General features: G+C 38.5%; 1 protein-coding gene across 1 annotated transcript in view; it reads right to left on the bottom strand.

The window, feature by feature from the left end:
- SYTL5 (synaptotagmin like 5) overlaps nt 1-18,693 on the bottom strand; it is a 55,016-nt gene that overhangs the window by 14,758 nt on the left and 21,565 nt on the right. The window contains exons 4-9 of the mRNA XM_074147643.1: nt 17,269-17,401; nt 15,188-15,313; nt 11,513-11,669; nt 9,823-9,952; nt 7,565-7,671; nt 2,823-2,912 (exon numbers count right to left, since the gene is read on the bottom strand). Coding sequence (XP_074003744.1) covers nt 2,823-2,912; nt 7,565-7,671; nt 9,823-9,952; nt 11,513-11,669; nt 15,188-15,313; nt 17,269-17,401 — 743 coding nt within the window. The remainder of the gene's footprint in view (nt 1-2,822; nt 2,913-7,564; nt 7,672-9,822; nt 9,953-11,512; nt 11,670-15,187; nt 15,314-17,268; nt 17,402-18,693) is intronic.

Below are 18,693 nucleotides of genomic sequence, written 5' to 3' on the forward strand. Positions count from 1 at the left end.
CTTTTCATTTCCATTTTTGCTCACTCATGTTACAGGTGGATAACAAGTATCTTTTATCCTTCGAGATATCTCTTCCTCTACCTCAAATGCTCATTGTCAGAGTACCCGTTCTTTACTTTAAATTCTCATATTTGAAAAAAGGGGAAAAAAAAAAAAAAGAGCCTATTGTTTATTAATAACATTATTCTCATGTGACTTAATAGTAGACAGTCATTTGACAGATAAGTACACAAAAAAAAATCTGTACAGTGCAGAAGGCTCAAAGGCTTACAACAAGCAGAGTAAAGGTAAAAATAAGAGAGAGGGGGAATGTTAATTACTAGTAACACACACTTAAGGGGAATGAAAAAAGAACCTGTAAAATTAACCTGCTCTTGCAGGGAGCAGAAGCTTGCCATTTGCAACTTTGCCATTAACGTAGCATTGCAGTGACATTAAAAATCGTGTCATGGTGAATACAGAGAAACAAGAGCACTGTGATGTGAGATTATCTCAAACTTACAGCAGTGGAAAAGCTGTGCTCTGCTTAAGAAAAAGGTCAAAGGGAAATCTACAGGAAAGGACAAAACCCAATGCCCAGGCAGAATGCTGCCTACAGTACACAGAGGGAAGGCTCTCTGAATGCAGTCAATTAGTGGCCTAAACAGAGAAAGCACTTAAGCACCTGCAACCTTCATATCAATATTCAGAGGAAATAAAAATAATTCTGTCTGTAAAATCCATGGAACCAGCAAGCATTGGAGACAATGAGTCACAGTCAGCCTTGGGTAACTGGGTCTAATTAGACCAGTGTCAACAGACTACACTTGCTCAAGTCTGATTTGGTGTGAAGTGCTGCACGTTTCCATTCTGTCTGTTCCTGTGAACTACACAAATTAGAAGGGAAAAGGGTCTGGACACGGCCAGATCGACGATACTAAAATGCTCTGATGGCAATTTTGTCAGCCTTTTCTCCTTCCCAGAGATGCCAAGCTTGGATTCAGTCAACTCCATTTCTTTGTGATCGAGAACTTAAATGGCACTCCTTGAGCCCAGCTTGCATGGGGACTAATGGGGATGCAGCCTAGAAAGGACAGTTCATTGGTAACTGTCACATACCAAATTTTCTCTTCCCTATTAGCATACAGACTCATCTCTCTCCATTCTCGTCAACTCTCATCTTCTACCTGGATTTTGTTGCAGTTTTCTGGTACTCTATATGCTGACCAGAGCTATTCTTAGGCACAAGTCATGAAGAAGAGTGGACAGAGGGGGTTCCGCGACTTTCCTGAAGATGCTATTTAGTTGCCCACATCCTAAGTGTCAGATCCCAAAAATCACAGAATCACGGAATTGTCAGAGTTGGAAGGGACCTCTAGAGATCATCTAGTCCAACTCCCCTGCTAAAGCAGGATTGCCCAGAGCACATTACTCAGGACTGCATCAAGGTGGGTCTTGAAAACCTCCAGAGAAGGGGACTCCACAACCTCCCTGGGCAACCTGTTCCAGTGCTCTGTCACCCTCACCGTAAAGAAGTTCTTCCTCATATTTGAATGGAACTTCCATCTTGTGCCCGTTGCCCCTCATCCTATCGCTGGGAACCACTGAAAAGAGTCCAGCTCCATCATTCTTCAACCCACCCTTTAGGTACTTGTAAAGATAGATAAGGTCTCCCCTCAGCCTTCTCTTTTCCAGGCTAAAGAGCCCCAGCTCTTTGAGCCTTTCCTCATCAGGGAGGTGCTCTAATCCCTTAATCATCTTAGTTGCCCTACGCTGGACTCTCTCCAGTAGTTCCCTATCTCTCTTGAACTGGGGAGCCCAGAACTGGACACAGTATTCCAGTTGTGGCCTCACCAGTGCAGAGTAGATGGGGAGAATGACCTCCCTCGACCTACTGGCCACACTCTTCTCTATGCAGCCCAGGATTCCATTGGCCCTCTTGGCAACAAGGGCACGTTGCTGGCTCAAGGAAGTTTGCTATCCACCAGGCAGTCATAAACTAGACATGTTAAAGGCTACTTTATCATCCATTTTCTTCCCCAGTCAATAACAGACTGCATAATAAACTGCATAAGGTTTACTATATCAATTGTTGCATCTCAAGCACCTGTTACAACCTGAAAATGCAGCTATCCTTTTAAAACCAATGTTGAGTTGCAACAGTTTGACAACCACAAGACTCAAACATCTGATTTACAGTGTATAGTTTGTGGGTATGACAAGAAACAAAAAGATATAAAAGAAAAATACTACAATTATTGCAGAAGGTAGACAGTTGTTACCAACCAATATCCCCAAGTATTTTCCTCCTCATGGTAAAGAGAAATACTTTTCAGATATGGGTGGCATAGAAATCACGTCATGAAAAACGGGAGAAGCTGGGCTAGAGGGTGGACAATAATGCCATGGAAGTGCAAACACGCATATGAGTATTTCTGTCCCAATAACCTGAACAATCAGAAAGTGGTATGTGATGGAAGATCCCACCACAGTTTTGTTCTCTTCACTTCAAGAAAATTGAGATTGAGTGCTCCTCTACAAAGCTGAGCAGTCATTATGGTTTGCCTTCTCCATGCGTCAGCTTGGTGGTAACCTGAGCATGTGAGGAAATCTGCTGATGAGTATGCAAAATGGTTTTCTCTTTCCATGCACTGCAGAGAACAGCATTTTAGCTTTGAACAGCATTAAAAATATAAAAAAACTATCTAAATGTTAAAGGATGTTTCTGAAGTGCAGGATGAAAGATGGTCTTTTGCTAAGTGGTATGAAATTAAACTTCTTTTTGGAGGAGCAATGGTCTTTTGTGGCAGAAAAAAGCATGTGTTTTCTACTCAAGATCTTACTGTTGATAATCCACTTGCCAAATGTCCGTGTTTCCTTGAATAACGAGAGGCCACTATGTCATCAATATCTTCTGTTTCATCCAGATAATCCTAAATGACAAACAGGCATTTTAGTTGTGTTCTGCTCTGTGTTTGGTCAGCTTCTGTCCCTTATTTTTGTTTCATATATTTCCCACTTCAGGAAGATGGTGCAGGATGCATTCAAAATTCCAATCTCTAGAGGGATTTTGATTTACATTTTCCACATCTTTGCGCAGGCACACAGCATAAAGGGAAAAGATGCTGTTAGGTTTTCAGGGTTCAGTTGCTTAAGAAGTGAAAAACTTGACACACATGCTTCATATCTTATTCTGGAGACACATACCTTTGCATGGCCAACAACTGTGCACACAAACAAAACCCACTTCCATGCCCACTTACAATGCCATGTGAATTACCGTATTTTACTTACTATTATTTGCATTCAGGAATTCAGGTTTGGAAATGGGGACATGGTGAGAATTTTTCAAATCTTAACAAAAGAAATGAGTGAATTATGGTCTGATACCAGTGGCCAGGGGATCACTGATACTGGTTTATCTAAAGACATTTGTAACCAGAAGCCAGAAGATGATTGATTTCCTGGTTACAGCCCAGGTTCCACAGGTTCCATGTTTTTATGGGAAATTATTATTATTTCTTTTTTTTTTTTTTTTTACAATCCAGCAACCCGGTTTTCCAATTATTATCCACATTTTTTTCAGTCACACTTTCACATGCACACAAATGGACAACCGGACACGTTGCATTACACTTGCAGCCTTTCACACTGTCTTTGGTGACAGGTGACGATTTCATGAACACGATCATTAGCACAGACCCACGATCTAACAGGCAGTGCTGAAAGCCCCAAGTTATTGTCAAACCACGTGGGAAGAAACTTGTTCTGACATCATACACACTGAATATATTTGAGGGTAAGCCAAAAAAAAAAGAACCAGTTGATGTGCATGTTTTAAAAAGAATTAAATTCCTGTGTAATTTTAATATTTTTTTTAAACGGGGAGAAAAAAAATCAGTAATTGCACAGCTTCATGTATGTTCTTGAGTTTTAATAAACAAGACTGAACTGTAACATCTTTAGCTCATATACAGGAAAAAATAATTTTCATTTTTTAAACACAGCAATAAAGTAAAATCTACAAAAAAACCTTAAAATCTGGTTAATGGTCCTAATAGGACTGTTAACTTTTACTTAAAGTTACAGGGAAAAAACCCAACAGAGAGCTATCATCCTATTAACCGTAACTTGAAAATTTCAAGCATTTCCTTAAACCTTATGGCAGGTTTTGAAAGACTCCGCTTTTATTTTAAATGAAAGTTAAATGTTCAAATTCCTTATATCTGCTTTGCAGCTATAAAAATCTCACACATGGTGACCTACCTCACTCTATTGCTAAGTCACCTCTCACCCTCTTAAACTGAACAGAAAAGTACTGTATTCAAACTCAGGAGTCTCAAAGACTTCTATGCTAATCAGAAAAAACAGAGCAGAGAAGAAATCCTGCTGGAGAGTTGAACTGTCATGGTTTACGTAGAGATCTGCAGAGCATTTATCACTGGCATGCATAAAACTAGCTGTTACGTCTCTTCTTTGCTCCAGTGACTGAACTGAAATAAAATCAGATGAAAGTGATGCTAAATTTTCTATTACTACTTTCCAATCATAACTGCATATTTAATATTAAGCAGAGGGAAATCAGGAAAAGCAATTACTCTATTTGGGACCAAAATTTACATACTGAAGCAAAAATTGCTCTTAGCTTCATGTTCTTACAATAAGCCTCCTCTGCTGGTCTCTTTCTAATCTATTCAGGGCACTGCTACCACTCCACAGGAAAAACAAGTCACAGATACTTCAAGGAAAAAGTCCGTGGAGACTCAGGCACAGCAGAGCTAACTATTTCAGGGAGACAGAGCGCGAGCTGAATCCTTCAAAAGTAAAAACAAAAAACCCACCCTAAAATAAAAAAAAAAACCAAACCCATCCCATCCTTCACTTCTACTCTCCTCATCGACTTCAGAGTTCAGAGGATTTACTCAAGTTTAAAGTTTGGCACAAGAATACACAACTTAGTTTCTTGCCCACGCAACACGAAGAAGCAATTCTGGTAACACATCCAAAACTCATTCCTTTACAGTTGTATACATACCTGAGGGCTTTAAAATAAACAATGCTACATTTTTATTGCTGAATAATTAAATACAGGACAAAAAAAACCCAGTAAAAGAACATTTTCAGACTGGGGTGTTTCAGGTTTAGGCACTCAAGTATTAACAGTGCTTCACAAAAAGTCCTAACGACAGTTAGTTGACTACCAAATCAAAAACTAAAAAAAAAAAAAAAAAAGTTAACATTCATTTTGCACCACAATGATTATGTTTCTCAGGAGGTGCCACAGAACTGCAACTACATAATTGGTTAGTGGTATTAACTTATTATAGTTAGTGCTAGTAGGACGTTAATCTCATGGTCTCCAGTGGGGGTTATAAAATGCACATTATCCAATTGCTTCTAATGAAGCAGCTGAGCGTGTAATGAACGTTGCTTGGTCAGGAATTCCAAACACACCTCTCTAGATAAGGTGCTCACACTTGAACTCAACACTAGATTTAACCAGTTCCCCACACTCCTTGATAAATAGGTACTACAGTATGTGGGTTTCTAGCGTTGTCCCTTTTCACTGTCAAGAGAATGGTAAGTTAGAGAAGCAAAATACCCATTCAATTTTCCAGCTGCATGTGTAATGGGTTTTCCTGGATAAAATTGGGAGCAAAGCAGCTAAAAGCCTTTTCCCACACTTTCAGCCAATAAATTCCAGCAATCTGCTTATCCTATTGACGTGTGGCATCTCCCACATCACTGTCAGCTCCCATCACCCAGAAATAAGAGAACGAGGCACCTCAGCCAACTCCACCAGCTGGCCAGGAGAAAAGAAGGTATAACTTTTCTCAGGCTGCAGAAGCTGTTGTTATTTTAATCAGATATCTTTCTTTTTGCCTCTTATATCGAACACCAAAGAAGCTAAACTGTAGCAGGAACACAACCTTTATATCAAGACTGCATACATAATGAATATAGGGCAAGACTCTGAAGGACTCCTGTGAGTAAAACTATCCTAAAAACCACAGTAACGCTAAAGCTGATGAATGCAGTCAATTGTCTTCATAAGATAGAACAAGCAAGAACATGAATTAGAGAATTATGAACCCTGTTGTGAATGAAGTTTAAAGGGGAATTAACACTCTCACAGACTGCGGAGCAACTAAATCAAGGTTATGTCACAGGAGAAGTCTCCTATGTTAGCAAAGAAACTAGAGACCTGCTGAGATGCAATCTGAAATTTCATTCAGAGTCTGCAAGAAAAGAAGGAGGGGAAAAAAAAATTTAAAAAAAGCTCTGAACATGATTTTTTTTTTTTGTCTTCCTCAAAGAACAGAAAACCAGTCTGGATTTGGAATCTCTTGAAAACCTACCTCAGAGAAATTACTAGGTGATAACTACTGCACCATGTATAATTAGAGCAGAAAACTAATATAAAGGTATTTAAAGCCTGTATTTTCTTATTACAAATATTATTAAAAATATTAAAAATAATATTGCTTTTCTTCTGCAATTTTTTCCAACTTCTCAATCAGTAACACATTCTTTTTCTTTGCTACAATTAAAAAATAAACCGCTTTTTTTAAAGTTTTTCTTCCACAGAAATCTGACACACAAGAAGGGCTTGTTTTATTTCTTTAAAGATTAACCCAAAAAAGCAATGCTGCAGACAAATTCTTCTGAGTGCTTACAATCCAAAGAACAGATGGGAAGGCCCAACATGTTCTCCACCAAGCCACAAGTATCAAATGCTACAAGAAGGACATCATCTCCAACGTCCAATGCTTTTCTGAAAAGAGCAGATGGTAGGGAAGGACCATGATATTAGACAAAATGCATAAACCATAACACAGAAGGTTATGGTTTTTTTAAACTACAAGCGCACATTTGGAAACTTCAGAACAAACTATGATATAAATAACTCTTCTTTTTGTCTATAAATAACTCTTGTCTTTTGTACCCCCTCATGCATATCTAACAAGCCTGGAAAATCTTTTATAGCATTGATGTACATCTGCAACTTGTATATATTGGATAAGTGCATAAGAGAGAGGGAAGTTGTGAATCACTTCAGGAAAAGCAGCCCGTAGAAGACATAGAAAAAGGCATGGACATGTAAGGGAGAAAACAGTGAACAGGAAGAAGAGGCAAGAAAGAGTGGCAGAACACAAAGTTGGGGCTGCATTTGCTAAAAAAAAAAAAAAAAAAAAATACAAGAGGAAAATCAAAACCAGAGAAAGGTTAAAGCCTTTAAACTATAGTATTTCTTAGCATCAAAATTAAACTCTAGGAAAGTATGAATTAACAGAACTTTGGAGCATTTGTAACAGTGTCTGAAATTTGTTTTCAGGCCAGATTTATTTCACCTGTAAACTCAAAAACCAGCAAACCAATAACAAACTGTAACAGTGATTATTCATTGGAATCATTCTATAGCCAGTACACTCAGAAGATGAAGCTGTTTAAAAGCTCATTAAATATCCCTGAAACAATGTTCTGCATTATTTATATTTTATGTAATTATACATACAGTGCTGATTTCAGAAGTTTGAACAAACAGGATTTCCACCAGATAAACATTTGCATATTTATAACTCACCAGTTCCTGATCTAAGGCACTAGGTACAGATTTGCTTCTTATGCTCAGAGTATCCTCATTTCCTTCAGAGAAAGATTCACTCAAATCTATCTCAGATCGGCTACGATCTGGAAAACAAAAACAATTAAAATGTTTGCTATAATTCTTACAAAAAATATTCTGTTTCAACTTCCACACTTTAGTAAGTTTTTGTCTCATACACAATTGTTTTTTAAGAAAAAAAAACCCCAAAATATTTTAGGTATCTGTCACAAACTCTATGACAACTGAAGACCAACAAGATAAATGGAAAAATATGCTTTCTGATACTGTTCAGCCTTCTGAACAATACTTTTCCCCCTGTATTATTTATCTGCTGTAATTGTCTCCTGTGGACAACACTATAGATCAAGCTTTTGACTTTATCTGGTAGGTCTATTGTCCTGGAATACTGAAAAACCTGCAGTCTAAGCATTCACAGCGATTACCACACTTCCCACCATCACCAAACTCCCTCCTCCAGTGTCTGCTTCAGAATTAAGCAACTAGGGATATGGATAGACATAGAAAGTACTTCTGCCATTACTGGTGTTCCCTGTGCAGAAAGGAGGAGGAAGCAAACAAGTCTCGCGACCTGCACAACCTTCTTTCAGTCTTACAGGTGTCTCATCCACTCTATAGGCACAGGACACATTAGATTACTTGAAGAAAGGTTTTCTTAGTCCTCCCCATATAAGCCTTTTGTGTGACTGTTCAGTATATTAAGAAAGAAAGAAGGGGAAGAGAATACTTCTAGATCCTGCAGGTAGGAATCTGGAAAGTTATTAACTGTTCATCTTCTACCTGGGTTGTAGCTGATGTGACAGGAAAGGTCACTCTCCTGAGTTTAATACCCTTTGAGATCCTCCAACAAGGAGACAATAAAGAGTCTGAGGCCCATTCCCAGGTTGCCTGCAATTTTGCTCTGCATCCATCTGCTCTGGTAACATGAGGCCAGCTCTTTTCTATTAGGAAAACCTTTTATTTTATAAGGTAGCAGAAACAGGAGAATTTTCACTTCATAAAGAAGTAGCAGTCTAACACCTCTGCCTGGAGTTTCACTGTACAACATTCTCAAAGAAACTCTGACGCTTTCAAGTTGAAAAATCTAGGGTGAAGAACGTTATCTCCTTTGATTACCTCTGTGAGACGTGCCACTATGTTTCTGCTTTGGGCTAAATTCAGCTGAAATGAAGTGAGCCCTGATGTGCTTTAGAGAGAAACCTGTAAATCTGAACCCACTCTGTTAGCCACGTAAGAAGCCAGCCAAGGTCCTGGAAGAAGCAAAAGAGTGCAGGGTGCTCCTGCCTCCTATTTCAGGTAGGAAAAGGAGGATCTTCACCCACTGTGGCAAAGTGGCTCTGACAGCACCTTCCTGGGCAAGCCTCATTTACCTAACAGCCTCCACTGAAACGAGGCAAATTACAGCTGAATAGACTGCTGCAGTGCATGGCATATAAAAACAAAATGACATGAATAATCTGTAAGGGGCTTGTTCTCCGACAGCTCTGTTTCCCAAATTTGTTTCTGGGTAATGTGGGTGTGAAATGTAACGGCAGCAGCACAGTAGTATTTTACACAGATTGCAGATAGGTAGTATTTCATACAGTTGACCACATAGAGAATGATTTAACAATGTGCAATTATGAATGAAATCTTGTAACAATTGTAAGGGCATGTGATTTACCTAATAGTAACATTGTGCCAACGTTACTGGGGTTAAGCCTACCATTTTTTCAAATGTGAAACTCGAAGTAGTATAAACTTGGTTAGTAAAAGGGAAGAATTTTCAGAATGAATATGAATAAATTTAAGAAACTTACAGGAGAGCCGCAGAGGGACTCTTTGTCAGGAGATGTAGTGACAGGACAAGGGGTAATGGTTTTAAATTTGAAGAGGGGAGATTTAGACTAGATATTAGGAGGAAATTCTTTACTGTGAGGGTGGTGAAGCACTGGAACAGGTTGCCCAGGGAAGCTGTGGATGCCCCATCCCTGGAAGTGTTTAAGGCCAGGCTGGATGGGGCTTTGAGCAACCTGCTCTAGTGGAGGTGTCCCTGCCCATGCAAGAGGGGTTGGAACTGGATGATCTTTAAGGTCCCTTCCAACTCTAACCATTCTATGATTCTATGATCTGATCTTTCAACGTGCGTTAAAAACAAAAGGAGCAGAGTCACAAGAATAGGAATAATCTTCTGATGATAAAGGCTAGCAGAAAGAAGAAAAAGACTTAATACTTGCCTGATGACAAAGATACCCTAGAAACTGCAATGGAAGGTGTTCCAGATGCTTTCCTACAGTGCTTCTTTACTAAATCTTCAGGTACACTTTCACTTGCTGGAATTATCATGCCATTTTCTAAGCCCGTGTCCTGCCCAATAAGAAAAATGCACATCACATAAATACAAAAGGCCAGTTTATTCACCATCAGTCTACAAAAGCATCACTTCTATTAGCTCCCAGAACTCCAGTGCTTCTTTAGCATCCAGTTTGTTACTGAATATATTTAGATTACAATCTCATCTGCTCTGCTTAGCACAGATAATGCATAAAATTTGCACAATGATGTGATTCATGCATACATTCTGAGTTTGCAACTGAAGAATCAGAGCAACACATCAGGAGTGAGAGGAGGGAAATGAAACACTCAAATCTATTAAAAGTTCACTTAGAAATGAAAAGAAAAAAAAAAAAAAGGGAAAGAAAAGGTAAAACCTATTGTTTTCATACCAGCATAATGATTTCAGTCAGGGTAAAACCAAATAGACTTGAACTAATTAAATTATTCCAGTATAACCCCTTAAATAAAGCAAATATGCTTGACATCATTATGGCACTTTTCCTTCCTGTAAAGAAATAGCTAATGACATAACTCCATCTAAATTAAATGGGTTGGCCTTTTTCAACCAAATCTAAATTCGAAATAAAATCAGGCTGTGTGCCAACGAGAATATAAATAAAACAACTATTAATTTATCTGCAGGTCCCAAAACTTTCCTTCATATATGCTAATTTATGTTTTATTAGGAAAGATGATATATTAGACCAAATATTTGGAAGTTAGAAAAAAATTGATGCGTTCAATAGGGCTCTGAGCTCAAATACTCATCTACTTTTTTCCAAACATTAATAGTAAAAGGCACTACCTCTCACTATAAATTTCACTTTCCTTGTACATTTAAGTCATGGCAACTTAAAATAATTTGCTAGTACAATCCTGATTTCTTAAGAGGGGTGACTGAAACAAATTCAGGATGGGCGTCTCAGTCAGGAGGAGCTGTTTGACAAGCACACAGGCTGTCTGGGAACAAATAAAGTGTCTGCATCTGGCTAGAGGAGCCACATCCGTCTGCTTGTTACAAAGCTCAGACATGGCCACCTACATCCCAAGAGGCCTAACAGCAGGAATCCCACTATTCATTTTGATACAGTGTCTAGCACACATTTTGTGTTACGCCATAATTTATGCAGAGTCCAGTGTCCAAATCCAGAAAAAGCTAAAATCAGCACGGCCTGATTTTCCGCAAGTCTCGAGCTTGCAACATTTCCATTAGAAGTTAGTGGGAGCACGGTGAACCCCGCATGATGGAAAGTCACATCCTTAGTTCACAGCACTTAATCGAGGCCTGAAGTGACAAAAACGCTTACTCCTATCCCTTGCGCTTCCCACTTCAGAATCTGTAACTCATTATGTAATGATGGACATTAACAGTGATTTTTAAACATAAGAAAAATGTCTGCCAAGCCGAAAACATCACCTATTGAGCACAACAAATTCTATTTTAGTAGAGACCTTCACTGGTCCCAGCAGAATTAAGGAAGAAACAAAATCTCTGTCAGGCTTGTCCTTTCTGGGCTACAAATTGGTCTAACAGGGCAGATACCAGCCAAGTCAACCTGTTTGGTGTCAGCTCTACCTGACTGTACTTACCCTGCTGTAGTCTGTGGTCATGCTGCGTGTGCTCAGTGCTGGGGACCTCGGGAGGGAAGGTATGGAAACATTGCCTCTGCTCACAGGACCCACGGCCCCTTTCAGGTGGCCTGCAGTGGCCTCTGCATCGCTGCTGTTCAGTGAAGGAGTGCTCCCTCTAGGATGGAGAGAAGACCATTAAAGCGTTATTGCCTTGAGCAAACCAGGTCAACCCATTTAGCAAACCACTGCAAGAAAACAGCCATCATAACAATTTGCTAGAATAAAATCACCGTGGATGAACTGTGTGACCCGTTGCAAGGAAACGGTCACCTGGAAAGAAAAACACAGGCAAGGGTGAATTACAATTACTTTATACATAGACATGTTTTCAGCACTTCTACCAACAGTGTGAATAGCCCAAACAGACGGCTCTTGTTCAAGGTGCAGAAGCTGCATTTCTTTTCAATGCCCATGCTCTTGTCAACTGCACTCGCATCCCAACAACGGGTGCGACAACTCATGTAACACTTCCTACCAGTCTGCTCCTTGGTTTAAAGGAAAACTACTGTGACATGGGAGCTCTGGCCACTTCTGCAGCTGATGTTAATGCCAGCACTATCTCCAGGAAGTCTAAAATCCTTGGCTATCTGCTCTCTGTCCTCTCCAGAAAAATAGAAACTTTTTCACTGTCATATTTATATTACAATAACTACTCTTGACCCATACTGGCCGACTCTTTCAACCAGCTTGGAAAGCTAGGAAAGCTGGACAAGTCTTTTTGCCAGGTTTTGTATCAGTAATAGTGACAAAAAAATATGTGTGATCAGCATACCAGAACCCAATTGCTGTCTAATACCACAACAGGCAGAAATTTTTCCATGGGACATTTTCTATTAGAAAATACTGATTAGTCCATGTGAACATTAAGCATTAGAAAGGGTAAGCTGTTGCACTTTCTTGACCTCTTGGAACAATGAATATTACTTTAAAATGTACTACAACACATTTCCAATTAAAGTTTTATTTTCATTTCAAATTTGATTTGCAGTAAAAGTAGAAGTTCATGGCTTATCTACTCTTCTTTCTCTAGAAACATCAGTTCAACATTTTTTCATTTTTCTTGGCAATTCAGAGAAACTTCAAAATGTCTTGCAGTACAATAACAGTTCTGCATATGTTCCTACTTACTGGTAAACAGGAATCGATGCAGGAATTACAACCTTTTCCATATGGAAAGTACAGTGTCAGAGGACAACAGCAGTGCAAATTTGCTGGAGAAAATTTTCGGAACGTATAGTACAAATGCAGCCAAAATAAGCTTGCTTAATAAATATTTCAGATCTGCAGGCATCTTCATTGTGCCAGACAACATCTGAATTTCACTTGGTTTAGGCTTAGAGTTTCTGTTTAGAGTAACTGCAGTAAAAATCTTCTCTACCACAACGGAAATTTTTATTAGAACTACTGCTGAGCTGCGACAAAATACTCTGGAACACAACAGCTCCTGCCTCACCACTACATTAAGCAGTGAGCACAGGCTCTAAATCCACATCGGTGGAGTTACAGAAAATAAGGAATACAGAGGAAAACCCCAAACACCAGGACTGCCTACAAATGTTGTGCAACCATGTTTTTATCTTTTAGTGAGTATATGGTAATGTTTTTAACAACTACCATCCAATTTTGTATATTGACAACCATAGATAAAGCATAATAAACACGCTCTTATGCATGTGCACGTCATATACATGCACTGATACTTTTTAATTTACTGAGTTAGTGATCAACAAATCCTACTAAATGTGCTTTGGTTGAATTTTAGTCCTATCTGTTTACATAAAGATGCGTCTTTGGTGCTGCAAAGTTAGTCAGTAACCTTGATTTTTCTGTCATCTGGATCTCACAAAGCTGTTGGACTTAGATGCACACAACTTGATTTCCAAACCTGCCAGTGGATGGCAAGTAGCTAAAATGTTGAAAACCTGAGTTTTATTGCATGTTACACCACTTTTGATAGACTGTTGTGACTTTCTATTAAAAAAATTGTTGTTACAGCTTTTTTTCCCCCCGTCACTGTGTAAACTAATGTAAATAAAGAGAAGTGTTCAGAAGTAATAGTGGACAGGGATAAAAGGCTTGAAAAGGAGTCATCAAACCTGCTAAATAGACCTCTCCTTTCCTTTGCCCTTATTTCAGTCTGCTATTAGAGAGAGGTTCAACACATTTTATACACATATTACGTAGACAACAAAAGAAAAATATTGTTATAACTTGACTATGCCAGGCATTTCCATGTGGCATACACGACCCCAGTACGATGGGGTAGTGTGCCCATGTAGATAAACCTGAAATTCCTATACTATTTCTCCTAGAAGTATCCTGATGCAGCCTCCCAGTTCATTCCACTGCAAAATCAGTACACATTTTTGCTGGAGTAGAAATAAACCAGCTGAAGAAATGAACTGGGACTCCCTGTTCCCAGCTCAGTAGACCTTCTCTTAAACCAAAACCTTTAGAAAGAATAAAAATTCTCTGTCAGTTTCCTGGCTGGTAGGTGAAATACTACCAATTTTGGCAATGTAGCTAAAAAGATGAGGGCAATTACAAAAACCAGAAATATGCAGGAAAACCTAGGACAGCCACAGTGCCAAAAGATGTTGTTAGATTCTTTTAATTTGCAACTCAAAACAGTTATGGAGGGTATCCTGGGAAACTGCTGTTATCTTTAATAATTACTACTCGGTTCTATAAATTAACAATAGATGAACTAAAGCAAGCATCCTCAAATACCTAATTAAAGTATTTAACTAGGCATGTACAAGACAGGAATTTTCATCCCTCTACTGAGAGACATGATCTGCTTCTCAATCTTTCAACAAACTAATATTAGAAAGTGCCACATCTTCCATAGACAATAGAATAATTCAATCCCCCTACCAAAAGCATCTCCTGGCAACACAGTTGGGTTCCTATGTACTTTGACAAGGACACTGATTTGGCCAGGTGAGGATGAGATGATGGGTACAGAAGGAAGTTGCCATAAAGACCCAGTACTCCTAATTAAATAAATCCTGCACCCTTGCTCTGGGTGAAAGCTAGAAATTGATGCTTTATGTGAAAGCCAAGCAAGGCAACCAAACATCAAGGTCTTTTTTTTTTTTTTTCTTTTCCTAGAGTACTTTATTCTATTTATCCTTCTGAGCCTGTACACAGAGCTTATCAGGTGCTGAATTCTATCACGCCAAACAAAATTATTTTGCTTCATTTTTGGTTAACTGCATGATAACTTTCTTGCAGTCTGATATATCAAAACTGCTGCATAGATGCCTCTGGGACAGCAATCACGGAAAGAGAAGGGCAAACAGATCCTCTGAAGAAGAAAATATAAATTATAAGCAATTAACATGTCATTACTGAAGAAAAACTTTAGAACAAAGGGCCTCAGTTCTGTAACAGGAACACAGTTCGTCAATTAAAACCCAGGAAACAAAACACAACCAGCTGAAGACAGGAAGAGAAAAGGAAGATGGATAGAGATAATTTTTAGGGTTTTTTCTTTTTAAAAAACCCCACTATCTGAGAAGCAGAGTTTATATTAATGCCGACTGTTCAAAGACACAATGCAACACAGAGGACTGGCACACATCCCCAGGTCCATCCTAGCTAAAACTGTACCAGATTTCTGCTGCTCACCTCTCAGAGCAAGGTGTTGACTTGCCACTGCGCAGACTTTGGGTTTCAGCTTCTGAGCCTGTGTTCCTTTCACCTTCATCTTTTGCATTTGCAATTTCTCCTTTGGTAACCGCCCTAATTACCTTCCTGATGAAAACAGGGAATAACAAATTTTAAAAGGTGTAAGGTTTTTCCCAGGAAACAGCAACCTGACTGAAATACTCTGATGTGTGCATTCTATTTATTTCATCTCTCTGACCTATGGACAACTCTGGATATAAGAGTTAATAGGGCACCAAATCTAATTATTAAACTGATTCCTATGAATAAAAAAAAGCATCATATTTTCTATAAACTGCTTTTTAAGATACAAAACATTAAAACATCCCTCCTACTCAACATGGCCACTTCAAGCTTTGAACCAGAGGTGTCTTCTGTGAAAATTCCTCTCTCTATTTATTTTTTTTTTTTTTTTACAGTTTATACATAGCAAAGTATTTTTGATTAAGTATGTGTATTTTCCCCTATTATACTATTCTATTATATGTATTTTCTCTTAAAGATTTCTTTGCAATTTCTACAATTATATGCATCAATGCCCCAAACATGTCTTTTTCCAAAAACATAACATCATCCCTTTATCCTGCAACACATGGCCTAATAAGACAGAAATGAAAGAAATGAAACAAAGTTTTGAAAAGTGATAGTATTCTTTATAAACCTGCAAACAACAATAGAGTGTTGCACTATCCCATTACACTGTCAGTAGGAGTTGGCCCCAAAATGGCTTTGCTAAAACAAAGCCACTTATGAAATACATGAATGTGAAACGTGAGGGAGGAAGAAGGAGCAAGGAAGGAAGAGGTGGAACAATGAACTACATCTAAGAGAGGCCACAAAATATACTAGGAAAAGCAAGCCTAATTCTTGTAGGATTAAGTTTCCTTTATGGGGAATATCACCACCAGAAAACATTTCAGGCCACAAACTGAAAAAGGCTGAACACCACTAAAATAAATAACAGACAGTTATAAAAAATAATTGCTTCTCATAGGGGAATATGAGTAATAGATTTGCACAAAGGATTTAAATGAAAAGAGGATTAGAGAAGTAAACTTTAATGCACTTTTAATATAGCTACCAATTAGCATGATTCAGAGCAATATCTAGGTCCTATTATGGTAGATTCCCTAAGCTGGTTCTTTCTTCATCTTAATTTGAGAAGCCAGAGGCGTTCTGATGCTCTTTTCCACCAATATTAAAGAGAGATAAATCACTCATGTTAATTTCTGGAGTCACTAGAACAAGTAATCCCATACTCAGCTCCCCTGAGAAGTAAAAAAAGCTGTAGAAAGCAACCTACCTACCCACCCTATATTTAGGATCCATAATAAAATGTCTTCTTTCTTCCAACAGAAACAAAGTTTTCCAACTACCAGCCCAAGGAGTTCCAGCCATGATATGAACATTCATCAGATCTTCCTTCCCATTCACCCAATAGCCTCAAATTACATCCAGACACCACTCGTGCAACCATATATTCAATGCATCTGTCCGTGTCCCCTGAGAGTAAATGAGCACTCCTCTAAGGGCACAGCCAAACTAGGGTTTCACACGTCACTGAGAGTGCAAGATGAGCAGCACCATATCTGTTTATTCACTGTCACGCACACAAAAAAAGGGGCACTGCTTGGCTGTTGGACTGCATTTGCACAGCTGGAAGCTAAAGAAAAACTTGACTTGTGAGCAGAACTGACCAGTATACATAAAAAAAACAGGCCCTCCAAATACTATTTTTTGCATTTGCTTGTTCAGCAAGCCTGCCTTTAGGGACACTCTGTTACTTCTGAGCATAAACAAGAAAAATCCAGAAGTAAAATTGCCTTTTTTTTTCTGCTACCTTTATAGCTGAAGAGTAATTACTGCTGCATTTCCTAGGAAACAGCAGTCTAATTATAGTAACTATGCTTTTAAATGAAGGCTGTTTCTAACTCTGTGAAGTTTGAGGCTGATGTGGAATGCTGGAGAATCTCAAACGAAAATCCACCCAACCTTGCACAGCTGTTGCGTGGCTTATCAGTTTCCTAAAGAAAAGGCTTTACCCTATCTTTCTAGGTCCACCGAAGAGTGATTTATGCCCAGTTGTGGAGGAGACTGGCACATCCGGTCTTTTTTCTTCATTCTCTTGGGGTTGATCTTTAAATGTTCTTCTTTCTTCTTTACTGGAAATCGTATCTTCAGTGGAGGGACAAAGAAAAAAAAGAAGTGAATGTTTGCACAAAAAAGGCAGCACATGTCAAACAGCCTACAAAAAAAGATTTTCCATTTTTCAATATTAAATAAAACCATATGATAAAATATCAGAAAAAAACCACCTTGGGGGAGTCTTTGGCTTTTCCTTTTATTAAAAGAAAATAAAATTTTACATAGCTTGAAATGTTTCTCCTTATCAAGTCTTGTCTTGAACTATGCTTCTGAATTTATCATTGGCAACATTTAATAACCAAAGGACCCGAAATATAGTTTTGCTGTGTATAGTATTTTCTGTGTTAAATGTTTTCCTAATTAAAATGTTTGTTCAACTAGGAACAAGGTGTAGGAAACATGGCTTAAATATATATTTTTAATATACCTATGAAATAACAAATTAGCAAATCACAAAATACCCACTTTAACAGGCTGCATAATATCAAAACCCAAGGAACATTAGATACTTGCCAGTTTGACAGCTTCTGAAGCACAGTGATATTGGCAAGATCAGCATTTTGCCAAGCAGTATATTTCCACCAGGCATTTTTCCAATGGCAGTAAACCAGTCCCTTCTCCCTCCAAACTGCCCATACCCATCACCTTCCTACTGAAAGTGATAAGTGCTACATGTGAAAACAAACTACCTAAGTAACACCTTCTATGTGCAGAGTGAAGTTGATAAGTGAAGACAGAAGCATTAGCATTTAGGAAAAACTCCCGTTTCTTAAATCAGTGGTTCTGTGGTACCATAAAAGGTACCACACCAGCTCAGAGACGTGGTACATTTGTGGTGCTTGGTCAAGATGGCCAGACTGTTTATTGTACCTAAAAGTGCAGGTGTAATTTGTTGGAGATATCTGGGCAAAAGGAAAGTCAAGTGAGAACTGAGAAGTACTAAGTAGTCTAGATATAGCCCATGCTCCAGCATACAGGGCAGGAGTTAACATTTATCATCTTTCTTATTCAGAGTTGAAAAATAAAAATGGAATACTTTTTACACACCACCATTACAAATAAGAGAGCCATAGCAAAACAATGGCTGGGTCAGATCTCTGCATACAGCCAAACTTCCTGGCAGGAACTGAGAATGAACTTTTAGAGCTTCTGCTGCTGGCTTTACAGGTAAATAATACTGTCCACCTGTTTGGACAGTGAGATTTTAAGTAGCTCTCTGTCTCCATAAGATTTATTTATACCTAACCTTTCCTATATATTAATCATTCAGAAAGCATTGCACAGTAATACCCAAATATAAAATTAAGATTAAAATACTGATT

This window comes from Numenius arquata, chromosome 1 (assembly GCF_964106895.1).
Source record: "Numenius arquata chromosome 1, bNumArq3.hap1.1, whole genome shotgun sequence".
In the NCBI taxonomy this organism is placed as follows: Eukaryota; Metazoa; Chordata; class Aves; order Charadriiformes; family Scolopacidae; genus Numenius; species Numenius arquata.